The following is a 21,288-nucleotide window of genomic DNA, read 5'->3' on the forward strand; positions in this document are numbered from 1 at the left end:
GCCTTGTCGTGTGTCTATAGAATATCCTTTGCGTGCGACTCGTTGAAAAAAAAATATTCGTCGAAAACGAGGTGAATAATCGCTGTCCTGATATCCAGAAGCTCTTTTTGGTCATAAGAGACAGAGGCAGAAACATTATGTACAGAATAAATGACAAATTACGCGAAAAAACACACATAAAAGTACAATTGGTTAGAGGGCTGTAAAACGGCTGCCATCTTCTTCGGCACCATTCTATTGACTATGGGGGGAGAGGAGAGTAGGGATGGGCATTTGACTTTTTTTACTGTTTGAGTATTTGCATAATTGTTTTCTCTCGAGTACTCAAAAAAAAAGAAGCAATTTTTATAATACAAATATGTGTGCATTCATCTATATGCTGATAGTGAGTAACAATACCTAATTTATCATACTCAATAGAGATAATTAATCCTAATTGCTAAATTGCCTCATATACACTACCAGTCAAAAGTTTGGACACACCTACTCATTCAAGGGTTTTTCTTTATTTTTACTATTTTTTACATTGTAGGCTCTCATGAGGACCGCCACAGGAATGGAAGACCCAGACTTACCTCTGCTGCAGAGGATAAGTTCATTAGAGTTACCAGCCTCAGAAATTGCAGCCCAAATAAATACTTCATAGAGTTCAAGTCACAGACACATCTCAACATCAACGGTTCAGAGGGGACTGTTTGAATCAGGCCTTCATGGTAGAATTCCTGCAAAGAAACCACTACTAAAGGACACCAATAATAAGAAGAGACCTGCTTGGGCCAAGTAACACAAGCAATGGACATTAGACCGAAGATTTTTGGTTCCAACCACCGTGTCTTTGTGAGACGCGGTGTAGATGAACGGATGATATCCGCATGTGTGGTTCCCACCGTGAAGCATGGAGGAGGAGGTGTGATGGTGTGGGGGTGCTTTGCTGGTGACACTGTCTGTGATATATTTAGAATTCAAGGCACACTTAACCAGCATGGCTACCACAGCATTCTGCAGCAATTCGCCATCCCATCTGGTTTGGGCTTAATGGGACTATCATTTGTTTTTCAACAGGACAATGACCCAACACACCTCCAGGCTGTGTAAGGGCTATTTTACCAAGAAGGAGAGGGATGGAGTGCTGCATCAGATGACCTGGCCTCCACAATCCCCCAACCTCAACCCTATTGAGATGGTTTGGGATGAGTCGGACGGCAGAGTGAAGGAAAAGCAGCCAACAAGTGCTCAGCATATGTGGGAACTCCTTCAAGACTGTTGGAAAGCATTCCAGGTGAAGCTGGTTGAGAGAATGCCAAGAGTGTGCAAAGCTGTCATCAAGGCAAAGGGTGGCTATTTGAAGAATCTCAAATATAAAATATATTTTGATTTGTTTAACACTTTTTTGGTTACTACATTACTCCATGTGTTATTTTATAGTTTTGATGTCTTCACTATTATTCTACAACGTAGAAAATAAATTAGTAAAAATAAAGAAAAACCCTTGAATGAGTAGGTGTGTCCAAACGTTTGACTGGTACTGTATATTCACTCAATAAAAAAAACAAGTGCCATTTAAGATGCATTTATTGAAACTGTAATATCAACTGGTTATATTATATCGTGGAACACAATCTTCAAAAAGGTAGTAACCTCAGCAGTGTGGCGCTTGCTTGTAGAAGCCTATGGCTATGCAATGGCATAGCCTTGTTTTGTTAATTTAGCAGACAAGACACGCTAATTTCCCGAGCCCTTATCACAGTCAAGACACCTATTTTATAGTAAAAAACATGATGTAATATAACAGAATAAAATAGAACAGAATAGTGTGAAGTGATTTGCATCTTGCATCTGGAACAGTTATTCTCAAAGAGTGAGCATTTGAAATGGATTAACAATTCTACATTGAACACTGCATGGGGATGAATTATGGCCAGGACATCTGTTTGATGAGTAGTGTGAGAGAAAAATTAACATGTAACATGTTTACCTGCTTTGTTTAATATTAATAGTAAGACATTTCTTACTGTTTTTGTAAAGGGATGGTTTCTACTCCAGCCCCCTGCAGCTAATCTAGGTGTGTGGTCAAGGACATGGGTTTTACTGGAGATAGGGGTATCTGGAGCTGACAATTGATTTATGAATGCCTGCATTTTCATAGACTGAATTGGTGTCTGTAAGTTACCAGGGACGAGATCTGTTATGAATAGTTGATAAGAACCTTGTCTTGGGGGCCAAACCCTGGTTTCCATACAATGAGAACAGTCTTCATAGCAGATACTGTCTGCTGTGAATTATTCATTTATTTCATTCAAATCCTAACCTTTTGACTCATTCCACACATCTGCTGTTTTTCATCTAGAGTGAGAGGGGGTATCGTGCTATAAAATATATTTGTATTGTCTGTATGTCAGAGATCTCCGCCCAACACTCAAGAGTGTTGGGTCGACCAGCCTCACTTACTACCTTGTTAATACGTTTTGAATAAAGTAATATCCTGATTGGTGATTGACCTTGTCTCTCCTCATTACTGATTAGAATGACCACGACAGTAGGCCTAGGCTTAATGAGTCTGATGAAAATCTGCTCTTTGTCTTTATCAAACTAATGTTTTTGCATATTTTCAGTGTGGAACCTGTCTATGTTTAGGGGGGTAATAGCCTAGGCTAACCAATTCTAAATGCCACTAGCAGTTTGCAAAGTGGGGTCGTCACTAACGTTAGTTACCACATCCACAAAGTCATAAACCCTGACTGTTTCTACAATTTCACTTCTTAAAATCTACACACTATTAACCTAATGCCTAACCTTAAATTAAGACCAAAAAGCAAATTCTTCTTTTCATTAATTTTTACGATACAGCCAATTTTGACTTTGCGGTTGTGGTAACTAGTGACAACAGCAAAGTAGCCTAAGCAGAAAATGACGCAATTATTCCAAAATGAATTGTTGGAACTATACTCAAAAAATCATTCATAGAGGAACCTCCTTAGTTGGTGGGGGTTCTTGCAGGAACCTAACTGCCCAATTGAAACATTTGGATTTGAAAGGACAGCAGGTGCAGGCACTTAACTGAAAAATGTAAAGATCTCCTCAATTTAAGGTAAGGGTTGTCCCTTGTATGATCTAAATTGATATTGTTTTATGATGATACCATCTATCTTTTTATATTTGTGCAAATCTTTCTAAAACAGAAAATGGAAACAATTCAATGGATATCAATCAACAAAGAGGTAAGAATATGTAGGCTTTAAGATTATGTTGAAGGCTAGCTGTATTGGATGCAGATGACTGAACTGCTCACTTTTGTGTCTGTGTCTGCTGGTACAGTGCCTTGCAAAAGTATTCATCCCCCTTGGCGTTTTTCCTATTTTGTTGCATTACAACCTGTCATTTAAATTGATTTTTATTTGGATTTCATGTAACGGACATACACAAAATAGTCCAAATTGGTGAAGTGAAATGAAAAAAATTACTTGTTTCAAAGAATGATACAAAATTAATAACGGAAAAGTGGTGCATGCATATGTATTCACCCTCTTTGCTATGAAGCCCCTAAATAAGATCTGGTGCAACCAATTACCTTCAGAAGTCACATAATTAGTTAAATAAAGTCCACCTGTGTGCAATCTAAGTGTCACATGATCTGTCACATGATCTCATTATATATACACACCTGTTCTGAAAGGCCCCAGAGACTGCAACACCACTAAGCGAGGGGCACCACCAAGTAAGTGGCACCATGAAGACCAAGCTCTCAAAACAGGTCAGGGACAAAGTTGTGGAAAATACAGATCAGGGTTGGGTTATAAAAAAATATACGAAACTTTGAACATCCCACGGAGCACGAATATGGCACCATAACAAACCTGCCAAGAGAGGGCCGCCCACCAAAACTCACAGACAAGGCAAGGAGGGCATTAATCAGAGGCAACAAAGACCAAAGATAACCCCAAAGGAGCTGCAAAGCTCCACAGCGGAGATTGGGCTTTTTGGCCATCAAGGTGATATGACGTGTTTTTCACCTTTATTTAACCAGGTAGGCCAGTTGAGAACAAGTTCTCATTTACAACTGCGACCTGGCCAAGATAAAGCAAAGCAGTGCGATAAAAACAACAACAACACAGAGTTGGGATAAACAAAACATATAGTCAATAACACAATAGAAAATCTATATACAGTGTGTGCAAATGTAGTAAGTTATGGAGGTAAGGCAATAAATAGGCCATAGTGCAAAATAATTACAATTTAGTATTAACACTGGAGTGATAGATGTGCAGAAGATGATGTGCCAATAGAGATACTGGGGTGCAAATGAGCAAAATAAATAACAATATGGGGATGAGGTAGTTGGGTGGGCTAATTACAGATGGGCCGTGTACAGGTGCAGTGATGGGTAAGCTGCTCTGACAACTGATGCTTAAAGTTTGTGAGGGAGATAAGACTCTCCAGCTTCAGAGATTGTTGCAGTTCGTTCCAGTCATTAGCAGCAGAGAACTGGAAGGAATGGCAGCCAAAGGAGGTGTTGGCTTTGGGGATGACCAGTGAGATATACCTGCCGGAGAGCATACTACGGGTGGGTGTTGCTGTGGTGACCAATGAGCTAAGATAAGGCAGGGATTTGCCTAGCAGAGATTTATAGATGACCTGGAGCCAGTGGGATTGGCGACGAATATGTAGTGAGGGCCATCCAACGAGAGCGTACAGGTCACAATGGTGGGTAGTATATGGGGCTTTGGTGACAAAACAGATTGCACTGTGATAGACTACATCCAATTTGCTGAGTAGAGTGTTGGAGGCTATTTTGTAAATGACATCGCCGAAGCCAAGGATCGGTAGGATAGTGCGTTTTACGAGGGCATGTTTGGCAGCATGAGTGAAGGAGGCTTTGTTATTGAAATAGGAAGCCGATTCTAGATTTAACTTTGGATTGGAGATGCTTAATGTGAGTCTGGAAGGAGAGTTTACGGTCTAACCAGACACCTAGGTATTTGTAGTTCTAATTCAGACCCGCCGAGAGTAGTGATTCTAGTCGGGCGTTCGATTGAAGAACGTTCGATTGAAGAGCATGCATTTAGTTTTACTAGCGTTTAAGAGCAGTTGGAGGCTACGGAAGGAGTGTTGTATGGCATTGAAGCTCGTTTGGAGGTTTGTTAACAGTGTCCAATGAAGGGCCAGATGTATACAAAATGGTGTTGTCTGTGTAGAGGTGGATCTGAGAGTCACCAGCAGCAAGAGTGACATCATTGATATACACAGAGAATAGTTGGCCCGAGAATTTAACCCTGTGGCACCCCCATATAGACTGCCAGAGGTCCAGACAACAGGCCCTCTGATTTGACACATTGCACTCTATCTGAGAAGTACTTGGTGAACCAGGCGAGGCAGTCATTTGAGAAACCAAGGCTATTTAGTCTGCCAATAAGAATGCGGTGGTCGATGAAGCCAGGTCGATGAAGACGGCTGCACAGTACTGTCTTTTATCGATCAAGGTTATAATATCGTTTAGGACCTTGAGCGTGTCTGATGTGCACCCATGACCAGCTCGGAAACCATATTGCATAGCGGAGAAGGTACGGTGGGATTCTAAATGGACAGTGATCTGTTTGTAAACTTTTTTTTTTTTTTTTTTTTTTGGGGGGGGGGGAATGGATCAGCTTAATATTGCAGATAGATTGTATCTTCTATCAATGTAATTGTCTGCATCACTTCCAATCCCCCATGTTATTTTTTTATTTTTTTATATATATACTCCCCTTTATTACTTTTCAACCCCACAATGCCCAGGCCTCTACTTCCGGTCTATACTTACTATCTACACCTTATGGACAGAGTTAATTTTACAATAATTCTATTATATATATATATATATATATATATATATATATATATATATATATATATATATATATATATATATATATATATTTTTTTTTTTTTGCTCCTGAACTTCTTCTACTCTCAACCTCTCCGATCATTTTCATGATGTCCATCCGGTTTGCTTCTATATGCCATATCTTTCTAACTGTGCTCTTTCCCAAAAGCTCCCAACATACAACCTATATACTTATTATGGACACAGTATGCTTACATTAGTAGCTATCTTTGTTATTATTTGTTGTTATTTGTTATTAGTCCCATCCTTCAACTCTATTCAATACCTCCCATCTATCTCTTAACACCATCCATATAGGATTTCTATTTGCCATATATATTTCAAGCGTACTGTGATGTTTTACAAAAGTTCTGAACCTTTCTATTCTCATTGCTTCTACAGATTGTGAATTAAAAATAAACATTTTTGCTAAAAGTATTATTATATTATTGATTGATTGACTATGACTTTTCAGATCACCCAGTAATGCTATCTGCAAGGTTAGTTCCAGGTAAATATTGCAATCCTTTAGCCATTCCTGGACCTGTGTCCAAAAACAAGCTACAAATGGACAGAACCAAAACAAATGATCTAATGATTCTGTCTCTTCACAGCAAAATCTGTAGAGCTGGGAAGATTGTATCCCCCATATAAATAACATTCTATTGGTAGCAAGAATTTTATATAATAATTTAAATTGAAAGATTCTAATTTTTGAATCCGGTGTCGTTTTGCGTGTCAGTTCATAAACACTATGCCATGGGATCGGTACGTCAAAGATCTCTTCCCAACTATTTTGCAATCTATATGGGACGGCTGTCAATCCTTTGGTCCTTAAGTGAAACTGATATACTTTTTTATTTATCACAGTTTTCCTTAACCAATTACGTTCTTTAATGCAAGGCCGACAGACAAGTTAACTTGGCTTTCAAATACTTTCGAAAGGCAGGGCAGGATGGATATAGGTCTGTAACAGTTTGGATCTAGAGTGTCACCCCCTTTGAAGAGGGGGATGACCGCGGCAGCTTTCCAATCTCTGGGGATCTCAGATGATACAGACCTATATCCATCCTGGATATATGGGCAAGTTGCAGTGGAGGGTGCAGAGCTGGTGGCCGGGGTAGGGGTAGCCAGGTGGAAAGTATGGCCAGCCGTAACAAAATGCTTATTGACATTCTCAATTATCGTAGATTTATCGGTGGTGACAGTGTTTCCTAGCCTCAGTGCAGTGGACAGCTGGGAGGAGGTGCTCTTATTCTCCATGGACTTTACAGTGTCCTAAAACTTTTTGGAGTTAGTGCTACAGGATGCACATTTCTGTTAGAAAAAGCTAGCCTTTGCTTTCCAAACTGATTGTGTATATTTGTTCCTGACTTCCTTGAAAAGTTGCATATCGCGGGGGCTGTTCGATGCTAATGCAGTACGCCACAGGATCTTTTAGTGCTGGTCAAGGGCAGTCAAGTCTGGGGTGAACCAGGGGCTATATCTGTTCTTAGTTCCGAATTTTTTGAATGGGGCATGCTTATTTAAGATGGAGAGGAAAGCACTTTTAAAGAACAACCAGGCATCCTCTACTGACGGAATGAGGTCAATATCCATCCAGGATACCCAGGCCAGGTCAATTAGAAAGGCCTGCTCGCTGAAGTGTTTTAGGGAGCGTTTGACAGTGATGAGGGTTGGTTGTTTGACCGCGGACCCGTTACGGACGCAGGCAATAAGGCAGTGATCGCTGAGAACCTGGTTGAAGGTGTATTTAGAGGGTAAATTAGTCAGGATGATATCTATGATGGTGCCCATTTGTACAGATTTAGGGTTGTACCTGGTAGGTTCCTTGATAATTTGTGTGAGATTGAGGGCATCTAGTTTAGATTGTAGGACGGCCGGGGTGTTAAGCATATCCCAGTTTAGGTCACCAAGCAGTACGAACTCTGAGGATAGATGGGGGGCAATCAATTCGCATATGGTGTCCAGGGCACAGCTGGGGGCTGAGGGGTGTCTGTAGCAAGCGGCAACAGTGAGAGACTTATTTCTGGAAAGGTGGCTTTTTAGAAGTAGAAGCTCAAACTGTTTGGGCACAGACCTGGATAGGCCTCCTGTAGCTCAATTGGTAGAGCATGGCGCTTGCAACGCCAGGGTTGTGGGTTCGATTCCCACGGGGGGCCAGTATGAAAAATGTATGCACTCACTAACTGTAAGTCGCTCTGGATAAGAGCGTCTGCTAAATGACTAAAATGTCAAATGTATGATAGAGCTCTGCAGGCTATCTCTACAGTAGATTGCAACTCCGCTCCCTTTGGCAGTTCTATCTAGATGGAAAATTTTGTAGTTGGAAATTTCAGAGTTTTTGGTGGCCTTCCTAAGCCAGGATTTAGACACTGCTAGAACATCAGGGTTGGCGGAGTGTTGCTAACGCAGTGAATAACTCAAACTTAGGGAGGAGGCTTTTGATGTTAACATGCAAGAAACCAAGGCTTTTACGGTTACAGAAGTCAACAAATGATAGCGCCTGGGGAGTAGGAGTGATACTGGGGGCTACAGGGCCTGGGTTAACCTCTACATCACCAGAGGAACAGAGGAGGAGTAGAATAAGGATACGGCTAAAGGCTTTAAGAACTGGTCTTCTACTGCGTTGGGTACAGAGAATAAAAGGGGGCAGATTTCCGGGCATTGTAGAATAGATTCAGGGCATTATGTACAGACAAGGATATGGAAGGATATGAGTACAGTCATATCACCATCTGTGTTTGATATTGCGGGTTACATAGGATTTTGAGGATGAGGACATTCCATTTATTTCTGTCACTGGTGGGTGTCAGAAGGTATGCGTGCCAAGGAAGACTGGGTGGCCACTGATGTTACTTTTAGAATGAGTATGTGATGGAATGTCCTGACTAGTGTGCAAGATGATACCATCTAGGGTGATACTATTGTTGTTGGGAGTGACACCCAATAATGGTTGGCAAATGTTGGATAGAATTAGCTTGCAAAGCAGTATATAAGCTGAGACATCTTGTATGCCTATCATTCAGATAGCAATGGGCAACTCACGTGTCGTTTGTTATGTGAATCCGGTACCGTAATATTAAATACATGTATCAACTCTCCATCTAAGTGTTAAATATCTTCTTGCATATTGAATTCCTTGATACCAGAGAAACTCATTATAACATAAGGAAAAATATATGCCTGGTGCAAGAGTTATGCACGCTCAAGTTTTCTGTTTTTTTGTCTTATTTTTTGTTTGTTTCACAATTTTGCATCTTCGAAGTGGTAGGCATGTTGTGTAAATCAAATGATACAAACCCCCAAAAAATCAATTTTAATTCCAGGTTGTAAGGCAACAAAATAGGAAAAATGCCAAGGGGGGTGAATATTTTCGCAAGCCACTGTATGTCAATTGGTATTGATATGTTATGCTGATCACATTTATCATCCTCCTCCCTTACCTCTTCAATGAATATCCCATAGGCCTCTACATTATGGACAAGGTATGTGTATGAAAACCATTATCAAAACCGTTTTTTCACCACAAAAACCAAGATATGAATTCTGTCATGTGCATGTTTTGTTAATCATCTGTATAATTACAATTTTGGGGATTCACAGACTTCACTCTCCCTACACCTCTGATGAATAGAACAGGAAACCTGTTCAATCACCATGCACTGCAAAATCATTCTGGCTATGTATACAGAGAACATCAACACATTAACATCAACACACCAAAGGATATACCCATTGGACTTGGGGCTCTGCTGGGAGTTTACCTCATATTTGGATTTTTAATTCTGCTTTGCCACAAAAATCATTATAAACACTGAGAACTAAAATATGGTGTTATTGTTATTATTGTTATGCGTATTATTATTATTAATAATAATAATATTATTTATTATAATAATAGTGGGGGGGGGGGCACTTAAAAAATTCACCCAAAAGGTTCTTTGAGGATCCATTTAAAGGGGTTCTTTGAAGAACTAACTTATAGGGGTTCCCCCACAGTTTGAATTTGAAGAACCCCTAAAGGATACTCCAGGGACCTTTTATTTTTAGAGTGTAGGGCTGTTGCGGTGACCGTATTACTGCCACACCAGCGGTCACGAGTCATGAAGGCAGTCAAATTCCACGTGACCGTTTATTCACAGCATTTCTATAGGTTATGCAATTGCGCAAGAAAACAAAGTGATGGCCTCTACTAAAAAGAGGAGGATCCCATCAGCTTTATATAGGCTAGGCCTACTATATTTATTTCTCAACTTTCCTAATATTAAGCACATTGTTTATCTTTACCACAGGAGTATAGCCTACCTGGCTGGCATGAAAATGAACCACGGGAAAAGCGTCCTCCATTCGCAATTTAAGTGCATAGATAACATGTATTTTTTCCGGCTGCCCCAGTTTCGAGACAGGTGCATGATAATGGTCCATTCTAAATCAAAACAAATTTCACACATATATTATTTTGTATATGTAAAGACAAGATTAAAACAAAAACAGTCTGATGGGTGACAATATTAGCCTATCATTACTTGTGAATGATGCCCAGCATAAGAAACTGCCTTTTTTTTATCATAGTCGCACACCTCATGTAGCCTAGCCCATAAGCCTGCATGTTTTGATAAGGTTTGTATCACAACTAAAGTGGCCAAATAACTTCTTAAAATTAAGCAAATTAATCCGCTTTACAAGGCGTTCAGAGCCTAACAGGCATACATAAGCAGCGTGTGAGTTTCAAGTTCAGGGAAGATAATTTTCACCATAAAAATACACCTTTATAATAAAAGCATTACATGCATAATCACATTTGCGGTAACGTTTGATAATGGTGATTTCTCGCTAATGGAACATTCGCGCTTATAGCCTACTGCCATGTGCGCATTACTGCGCTTATAAATGTGAAGAAATAGCCTAATTGTTTATCAACATTTTAAGCTAAATGTTCTGATCTGTTGCGTCAGCCACATTGCGTAAAATTTTTTGTGGGATCTATTGCATCCCACAACTGTCCCAGACTATGTTTGGAATATTTATTTCTTGCACAGAATAGAATAGGTCGACTTTTGTATTATGGGGGATAGTAGATTGACATAGGCTAGTGCTTTTGCTGTTCGTTAGGCCTAATCATCTTGATGGCTGACGAAAAGTAAATGTGGACAGTTCTTCCAATATCTTTAATATGCACCTCGGCATTGGATAAGGACGCGTGCAGTTGCGTCCCCAATGTGTCGGTCTTCACTTGTAGCCTGTGAGAAAGACCTGATCACGTGATGGAGTGCCATGTGAGTGAGAGGTGCTTAGGAGCGTGCAGCACTCAGGGAGAAGGACACAACACAGCACTCCGGGCCAAGGGCACAACGGCCACTGGCCGCAAAAGGCATGGATTTCTTTAGGGTGCATTACGGCCACAAAGGGGATGCCACCGTGAAATTCGAGGCATTGTCAAGTGCTTGTCAAATTGTGAATGAGAGACTAATGAAGAGTGTACTGCCTGCGCAAAAAACAAAGCAGCTCATGCCTTTCAAGCAACTTTTTTCAAATCATCATTAGAGTCGCATCATGCAGCCTTACAATGTTTTAAAAATCAAAACATATAGCCCAACGTTTGTAGAACAACTGAAGTTACATTAATATCTCCAAATTAAGCATATAGGAGTACCTATTTCTTTGTTAACCGCTCAACACAAAATAGCCGCATGTGCGCACTCCCTTAAAAATAATTTGGAGAAAATATTTATAGTTTATTCAGCTTTGTTCAATTGTATTCTTCATACTATAAAATAATATAAAATAATGCCATGGAATTCTAACCAAATCTTGTCTGCTAAATGAACTAGTGTAGCCAACAGCCATTTGGCATAGCCAGATCAGGACCTAACATAAGGACAACTCAGAGTATGCTATTCTGTTCTTCTGAAATAGACTACATTTTAGTCATTTAGCAGACGCTCTTATCCAGAGCGACTTACAGTTAGTGAAGACATATTTTTTTTATACTGGCCCCCCGTGGGAATTGAACCCACAACCCTGGCGTTGCAAACGCCATGCTCTATCAACTGAGCTACATCCCTGCCGGCCATTCCCTCCCCTACCCTGGACGACGCTGGGCCAATTGTGCGCCTCCCATGAGTCTCCCGGTCGCGGCCGGCTGCGACAGAGCCTGGATTCGAACCAGGATCTCTAGTGGCACAGTTAGCACTGCGATGCAGTGCCTTAGACCACTGCGCCACTCAGGAGTTAATTTTCTTCATATCATGCTTCTTAAGACCTGTCTAAAATAAATAATGTATTTATTGTGAAGGTGTAGGCTATATTACATGTTTTTATTAGACTTTTTTAAATGTAGATGTTCCAAAGGTCTGCATCAGTGGCTTGTAGGCCATGTGTGGAAGCCAGGAGATGCTAAATGTGTTTATGTTAATTAACGGTCAATTACCGTGAGACCAACAGTTATTTGCTTGACAATCACCGGCTGACGAAATTTCGTGACCGCCACAGCCCTAGTTGGAACACATATTTCCCTACTTCAGTCAACCAGTGCATTTAGAATCTGTGATAAAACTGTCATCATTTGGCAATGAATGTAGCTTCAGCTTGTATATCCCATCAGTTAGATACATTTTTATAGGCATTTATTTCTGGAGGCGCACACAGCACGCGTGTGTAGAGGCAACGGTCGGAACACAATTGAGTGAGTGAGACATGGAGGGGGATTTGGGGAGCAGAACTGTGTGATGCTTGGCTTGGTTAATTTTTTGTTGTGTCCCGTAAATGCACGTGTAAATGGAACAAAGCAAATTAACATTGCCTTCAAGACTAAATTTCAACCAAATAGTTTTACAGTATTTTAATGTTTTTTATCTCTTGTTAAAGATCTAGATTTGACATCAGTTAGAGTACTCAAGTATTCGATTACTCATGCCCATCCCTAGACAAGAATGACTCGCTCATCACAGCAGCAGGCCCCAGCAAGGGCACAGGCACAGGGGCTGGGCAGACACTTCCATTACGGGAATCATGAGGTTATAATGCACTTTACTGTTTGATCAAATCTTGGTTTTAGCCGCCCAAAGAATAGGACATTTTGAGCGAGGTAACAATGTAGAATGAGTTATTTCTACATTTATGGGCACCCTTTCAATTTTTAAGATCCATGATCTTGGCTCTCTAACTGATGACAGAGTCGGAGCAGGTCTCTTTGCTGATGCCGCGTTTGACTTTGAATGTGAGTTTGTGTGACCTCAGCTCAGCCTATAAGAAGACCAGGCCGTTCATTCTTAGTAGAGGGCCAGCCGTTGCCCACTGATAAGCCAAAGGCACATTATAGATTAGTAGAAAAAATTAATTGAGCAAACATCTGGCCATGTCACCGGTTTAAATGTTTCATTTTTATATACAGTACCAGTCAAAAGTTTGGACACACCTACTCATTCAAGTGTTTGTCTTTATTTTTACTATTTTCTACATTGTAGAATACTAATGAAGACATCAAAACTATGAAATAAAAACATATGGAATCATGTACAGTGGAGGAAAAAAGTGTTTAGTCAGCCACCAATTGTGCAAGTTCTCCCACTTAAAAAGATGAGAGAGGCCTGTAATTTTCATCATAGGTACACGTCAACTATGACAGACAAATTTAGAAAAAAAATCCAGAAAATCACATTGTAGGATTTGTAATGAATTTATTTGCAAATTATGGTGGAAAATAAGTATTTGGTCACCTACAAACAAGCAAGATTTCTGGCTCTCACAGACCTGTAACTTCTTCTTTAAGAGGCTCCTCTGTCCTCCACTCGTTACCTGTATTAATGGCACCTGTTTGAACTTGTTATCATTATAAAAGACACCTGTCCACAACCTCAAACAGTCACACTCCAAACTCCACTATGGCCAAGACCAAAGAGCTGTCAAAGGACACCAGAAACAAAATTGTAGACCTGCACCAGGCTGGGAAGACTAAATCTGCAATAGGTAAGCAGCTTGGTTTGAAGAAATCAACTGTGGGAGCAATTATTAGGAAATGGAAGACATACAAGACCACTGATAATCTCCCTTGATCTGGGGCTCCACGCAAGATCTCACCCGTGGGGTCAAAATGATCACAAGAACGGTGAGCAAAAATCCCAGAACCACACGGGGGGACCTAGTGAATGACCTGCAGAGAGCTGGGACCAAAGTAACAAAGCCTACCATCAGTAACACACTACGCCGCCAGGGACTCAAATCCTGCAGTGCCAGACGTGTCCCCCTGCTTAAGCCAGTACATGTCCAGGCCCGTCTGAAGTTTGCTAGAGTGCATTTGGATGATCCAGAAGAGGATTGGGAGAATGTCATATGGTCAGATGAAACCAAAATAGAACTTTTTGGTAAAAACTCAACTCGTCGTGTTTGGAGGACAAAGAATGCTGAGTTGCATCCAAAGAACACCATACCTACTGTGAAGCATGGGGGTGGAAACATCATGCTTTGGGGCTGTTTTTCTGCAAAGGGACCAGGACGACTGATCCATGTAAAGGAAAGAATGAATGGGGCCATGTATCATGAGATTTTGAGTGAAAACCTCCTTCCATCAGCAAGGGCATTGAAGATTAAACGTGGCTGGGTATTTCAGCATGACAATGATCCCAAACACACCGCCCAGGCAACGAAGGAGTGGCTTCGTAAGAAGCATTTCAAGGTCCTGGAGTGGCCTAGCCAGTCTCCAGATCTCAACCCCATAGAAAATCTTTGGAGGGAGTTGAAAGTCCGTGTTGCCCAGCGACAGCCCCAAAACATCACTGCTCTAGAGGAGATCTGCATGGAGGAATGGCCTAAATACCAGCAACAGTGTGTGAAAACCTTGTGAAGACTTACAGAAAACGTTTGACCTGTGTCATTGCCAACAAAGGGTATATAACAAAGTATTGAGAAACTTTTGTTATTGACCAAATATTTATTTTCCACCATAATTTGCAAATAAATTCATTACAAATCCTATAATGTGATTTTCTGGAATAGTTTTTCTCATTTTGTCTGTCATAGTTGACGTGTACCTATGATGAAAATTACAGGCCTCTCTCATCTTTTTAAGTGGGGGAACTTGCACAATTGGTGGCTGACTAAATACTTTTTTCCCCACTGTAGTAACCAAAAAAGTGTTAAACAAATCAAAATATATTTTATATTTGAGATTCTTCAAAGTAGCCACACTTTGCCTTGATGACAGCTTTGCACACTCTTGGCATTCTCTCAACCAGATTCATGAGGTAGTCACCTGGAATGCATTTCAATTAACAGGTGTGCCATGTTAAAAGCTAATTTGCGGAATTTGTTTCCTTCTTAAAGCGTTTGAGCCAATCAGTTGTGTTGTGACAAGGTAGGGGTGGTATACAGAAGATAGGCCTATTTGGCAAAAGACCAAGTCCATTTCATGGCAAGAACAGCTCAAATAAGCAAAGAGAAATGACAGTCCATCATTACTTTAAGACATGAGCGTCAGCCAATCCGGAACATTTCAAGAACTTTGAACGTTTCTTCAAGTGCAGTCGCAAAACCATCAAGCGCTATGATGAAACTGTCTCTCATGAGGACCGCCACAGGAAAGGAAGACCCAGAGTTACCTCTGCTGCAGAGGAAAAGTTCATTAGAGTTAACTGCACCTCAGATTGCAGCCCAAATAAATGCTTCACAGAGTTCAAGTAACAGACACATCTCAACATCAACTGTTAAGAGGAGACTGCGTGAATCAGGCCTTCATGGTCGAATTGCTGCAAAGAAACCACTACTAAAGGACACCAATAATAAGAAGAGACTTGCTTAAGCCAAGAAACACGAACAATGGACATTAGAGTGGTGGAAATCTGTCCTTTGGTCTGATGAGTACAAATTTTGAGATTTTTGGTTCCAACTGCCGTGTCTTTGTGAGATGCAGGCTAGGTGAACGGATGATATCCGCATGTGTGGTTCCCACCGTGAAGCATGGAGGAGGTGGTGTGATGGTGTGGGGGTGCTTTGCTGGTGACACTGTCAGTGATTCATTTAGAATTTAAGGCATACTTAACCAGCATGACTACCACAGCATTCTGCAGCAATACGCCATCCCATCTGTTTTGCGCTTAGTGGGACTATCATTGTTTTTCAACAGGACAATGACCCAACCCACCTGTGTATATATAGTGCATTTGGAAAGTATTCAGACCACTTGACTTTTTCCACATTTTGTTATGTAGCCTTATTCTAAAATGGATGAAGTTGTTGTTTTTCCCTCATCAATCTACACACAATACCCCATAATGACAAAGCAAAAACAGGTTTTTAGAATTTTAGCATATTTATAACAATTATGATAATGAAATATCACATTTACATAAGTATTCAGACCCTTTACACAGTGATTTGTTGAAGTACCTTTGGCAGCGATTACAGCCTCCAGTCTTCTTAAGTATGACGCTACAAGCTTGGCACACCTGTATTTGGGGAGTTTCTCCCATTCTACTCTGCAGATCCTCTCAAGCTCTGTCAGGTTGGATGGGGAGCATCGCTGCACAGCTATTTTCAGGTCTCTCCAGAGATGTTCGATCGGGTTCAAGTCCAGGCTCTGGCTGGGCCACTCAAGGACATTCAGAGACTTGTCACGAAGCCACTCCTGCGTTGTCTTGGCTGTGTGTTTAGGGTCGTTGTCCTGTTGGAAGGTGAACCTTCGCCCCAGTCAGGTCCTGAGCGCTCTGGAGCAGGTTTTCATCAAGGATCTCTCTGTACTTTGCTCCATTAATCTTTCCCTCAACCCTGACTAGTCACCCAGTCCCTGCCGCTGAAAGACATCGCCACAGCATGATGCTGCCACCACTATGCTTCACTGTAGGGTTGGTGCCAGGTTTCCTCCAGACGTGATGCTTTGCATTCAGGCCAAAGAGTTCAATCTTGGTTTCATCAGACCAGAGAATCTTGTTTCTCATGGTCTGAGAGTCCTTTAGGTGCCTTTTGGCAAACTCCAAATGAGCTGTCGTGTGCCTTTTACTGAGGAGGGGCTTCCGTCTAGCCACTCTACCATAAAGGCCGGATTGGTGGAGTGCTGCAGAGATGGTTGTCCTTCTGGAAGGTTCTCCCATCTCCACAGAGGAAGTCTGGAGCTCTGTCAGAGTGACCATCAGGTTCTTGGTCACCTCCCTGACCATGGCCCTTCTCCCCCGATTGCTCAGTTTGGCCGGACAGCCAGCTCTAGGAAGTGGTAGACATTTTTTGGTGCCCTTCCCCAGATCTGTGCCCCAATACAATCCTGTCTCGGAGCTCTATGGACAATTCCTTCGACCTCACGGCTTGGTTTTTGCTCTGACGTGCACTGTCAACTGTGGGACCTTATATAAACAGGTGTGTGCCTTTCCAAATCATGTCTAATCAATTGAATTTACCACAGGTGGACTCCAATCAAGTTGTAGAAACATCTCAAGGATGATCAATGGAAACAGGATGCACCTGATCTCAATTTCGAGTCTCATAGGAAAAGGGTCTGAATACTTATGTAAATAAGGTATTTCTGTTTTTTCTGTTTAATAAATTTGCAAAAATTACCTGTTTTTGCTTTGTCATTATGGGGTATTGTGTGTAGATTGATGAGGGAAAAAAACTATTTCATCAATTTTAGAATAAGGCTGTAATCTAACAAAATGTGGAAAAGGGGAAGGGGTCTGAATACTTTCCGAATGCACTGTATATATAAAAACAATGTGTGAATTTCGACCAGCCCACCCAAATAAAAAATGGTCCAGCCCATCTGGCATATGCCAGAATTGCCAATCCGCCCCTGCCCCACTGCCCTTACAGGTTGACCATCGATAGGCCTACAGTTACTGACATTCATTCCTGATGGCAACAAAACACAAAAACATTTCTAACAGCAACACTCACAGAGCTCTGGATCATGGCAAGTCTCCTGGCCTCCATCGATGGTGTCAATGTCAGTCTCATGGTGCATGTTGACAGCCTCATAGAATGAGCTGGCCCGGATGAGGAGTTCCAGGTCTGGATGATCCTCCTGAGAGTTGAAAGAGTAGGTGGATTCTGGGATACAGGAGGTGTCATCCTCAGGATCATCATCCTCCAGCACTGAAAAGAGAGGTTCAATTATTATAGGTTAAAAATACATCCAGTTTTTCAAATTTGCCTACAATTCATAAAGATAACTTTCATACTTTTGCATGGAATATCATTTCAGGTGTGATCATTATATAGGCTACAAAGATGCTAAAATGAAAATGAACTTAGTGGAGGACGTCAATAAGTTGTCATAACACTAAATCAAATGTTATTTGTCACATGCGCCGAATACTGGCCCTTCCTAACGATGCAGAGTAAAAAAAAAAAAATATATATATATATATATATATATACATATCATAAAAAGAAAAATAGTAATACAAGAAATACAAGTTATTATATTATATTCCAGGTGTTAGCAGTATAAAGAAAAAATCCACCCAAAATCACTCATTCCTATAATTTACAGTGTTGCATAACACTAATATGTGACAACAATATTTTTTGTGAACAAATGTTTAATTTTGTCTTTATAATAAGGTTGGGTAGCAACATGTGAAAATCGTTGCAGCTCAAGTCTGTAAACTGGTCATCTCTGTATACCCCATCGCAAGACCCACTGGTTGATGCTTATTTATAAAACCTTCTTAGGCCTCACTCCCCCCTATCTGAGATACCTACTGCAGCCCCCATCCTCCACATACAACACCTGTTCTGCCAGTCACAATCCGTTAAAGGTCCCCAAAGCACACACATCACTGGGTCGCTCCTCTTTTCAGTTCGCTGCAGCTAGCGACTGGAACGAGCTGCAAAAAACACTCAAACTGGACAGTTTTATCTCCATCTCTTCATTCAATGACTCAATCATGGACACTCGTGGCTGCTTCGCGTGAAGTATTGTTGTCTCTACCTTCTTGCCTTTGTGCTGTTGTCTGTGCCCAATGATGTTTGTACCATGTTGTGCTGCTGCCATGTTGGTGTTGCTACCATGTTGTTGTCATGTGGTGTTGCTACCATGCTGTGTTGTCATGTGTTGCTGCCATGCTATGTTGTTGTCTTAGGTCTCTCTTTATGTAGTGTTGTGGTGTCTCGTCGTGATGTATTGTAATCCCAGGCCCCGTCCTCGCAGGAGCGCTTTTGCCTTTTGGTAGGGCGTCATTGTAAATAAGATGTTGTTCTTAACTGACTTGCCTAGTTAAATAAAGGTTACATAAAAAAAAAAATCGACTACAAAACGCACAATGCAATAATCTCTCTATGGGGTGGCTGGCTAGCTACCTAGTACCTAGCGTAGCTACATACACAATAATACCAAAGTCAATACCAGCATGTGTAGTAGCCAGGGACGGCCTGTTCAATAGGGCGATATGGGCGACGCACTGCCAAACGGGAAAAGGAAGGGATTTTTTTTCTAATCAATTATATCACGGCAACAGTAGTTATCAGTGTTGTAATCTATACGTCTGATCTGCCACAGTGCCACACTGCCACTAAATGTCGAATCAGGCTAAAGTCGTGCTTCAAATGGCTCCACCCCCTTTTGGGGCGATTTCAGTCAGATTGAAAATCGCCCAGAACTTCTGTCATAGACTCCCATGTAAAATCTATTTTTTTCAAATTTCAGAGCCTTCAATACAATCTCAATGGGTGTCTGTGGGCTTGCACTTACGCGCTTTCGTCATACGTTACGTAACCATGAACGTAACTGAGAAAAGAGTGGATTGTTTGAAAGAAGTTCCTTTTTGTCGGCGAACAAATGAAGATAAATTGGCAACGAAACAATTAGGACCTCCCAGACCAAATTTAATAATTCAACAGGTTTCTACTAAAGGCGGAAAGTCCTACACCCGAGGATTTTCCAAAAATTGGTACGAACGAAAAAAGACATTGCCACTCACTCAACTGGATGACGAGGGATACAGGCTAGCTGTCCGCCGCCACAACGATGAGGTTAGTGTTGATAATCACAAGTTTACTGGATGTGGATATGGTGTAATAAAGGCAGTTTATTCAGAGGTAAATATATCTGGAATCGCGTTCACGGACCCGTTCGTCAAACTCTTAAAAATGAACTTGGGCTGGGAATTGCCAGGAACCTCACGATAAGATATATGCATCAGCATTGCGAGTCTCATGATTCTATACGTATTGCGATTCGATACTGTGATTTTATTGCGCACCATATGTCTGTTGCAGAGGGATCAGAAAGCCATGAGAACGAGTTTTGATCAGTCATGGAAATAAAAGTGCTGAAAACAAATTGGCTCCCAATGTGAGAACAAGCTATGAAGGAACAATAATGGTGTTTTGGTGCAGGTACAGCCAACTAGCGCTAAAATATTGCGATATTGTCAATACAGTATATCGTAAAGTATCACTATGTAACTCGATTTCTTTCACCCCAATCCCTCAAATTAACGGTAAATAACTGAATTGTTTGCCCCACATTTAGCTAAGATGATTAGCTAGCCAGCTAAAATGTTTTAGTTAGTTAGCAGTCGCATCTACAATAGTTTACTGTCAATAACATGTCTCCAAAAATGACGTGGTGTCTCCAATTGTGTTGACATTTTACAATTGCAATGCGCATCCATGAGTATCCACTTTCTGTAGCTCAGCTGGTAGAGCATGGTGCTTGTAACGCCAAGGTAGTGGGTTCGATCCCCGGGACCACCCATACACAAAAATGTATGCACGCATGACTGTAAGTCGCTTTGGATAAAAGCGTCTGCTAAATGGCTTATTATTATTATTATTATTATCTGAAGAGAGCCCCGAAACATTGTGTGCAGACATTTTATGCAATAAATGAAGTAGGTTCAATCTAGTAGTTCTGATCTTCTGATTGGTCCTGATGAGTTGGGCGAGGTCCCCTGCAGGCTACTGTCACTGTTGCATTGGCTCTGAGTCGGGTTCTCTGTCTTCAAATGTTCAGCCTAAGAGAGGGGATTTTTGTGTGTGTGTGTGTGTGTTTAACAGTGATGATGTGTGTGTGTGTGTTTAACAGTGATGATGTGTGTGTGTGTGTGTGTTTGTGTGTGTGTGTGTCCTCAGAGCAAGAACTCGTGAGTTGGAAGAACTGAGAGGCCTATGGCGTGGGTGTTGTCCTTGGCCACCTGCTGACAAGGCTGACAAGATAGGACCCTTTTGTCCATTGTTATTGGATAGGAACAGAACTTATAACCAGCTCCTGACCTAAATAGATCTTAGCACAACATTTTACTCAACATATCATATTCCATATTCACTATAACAAATATATTTACTACGACATTAGCAAGAACCGCCACATCCTCAGCCGGCTAATCCAGTGTGTGAAGTTTTGCGGAGTGTTTGAGTTAGCTTTGCGAGGCAAAGATGAAACTGAGGGCTCCACCAACCCTGGTAAGCCAACACTTTTGAGATCAGTCAATAAA

General features: G+C 41.2%; 1 protein-coding gene across 1 annotated transcript in view; it reads right to left on the bottom strand.

The window, feature by feature from the left end:
• The window catches only part of fbxw10 (F-box and WD repeat domain containing 10), a gene marked incomplete at both ends in the record, with an annotated part of 47,814 nt that overhangs the window by 25,329 nt on the left and 1,197 nt on the right, over positions 1 to 21,288 (bottom strand). The window contains one exon of the mRNA XM_084142006.1: positions 17,744 to 17,941. Coding sequence (XP_083998132.1) covers positions 17,744 to 17,941 — 198 coding nt within the window. The remainder of the gene's footprint in view (positions 1 to 17,743; positions 17,942 to 21,288) is intronic.

This window comes from Coregonus lavaretus (assembly GCF_964263955.1).
Source record: "Coregonus lavaretus genome assembly, chromosome: 25".
NCBI classification, from domain to species: domain Eukaryota; kingdom Metazoa; phylum Chordata; class Actinopteri; order Salmoniformes; family Salmonidae; genus Coregonus; species Coregonus lavaretus.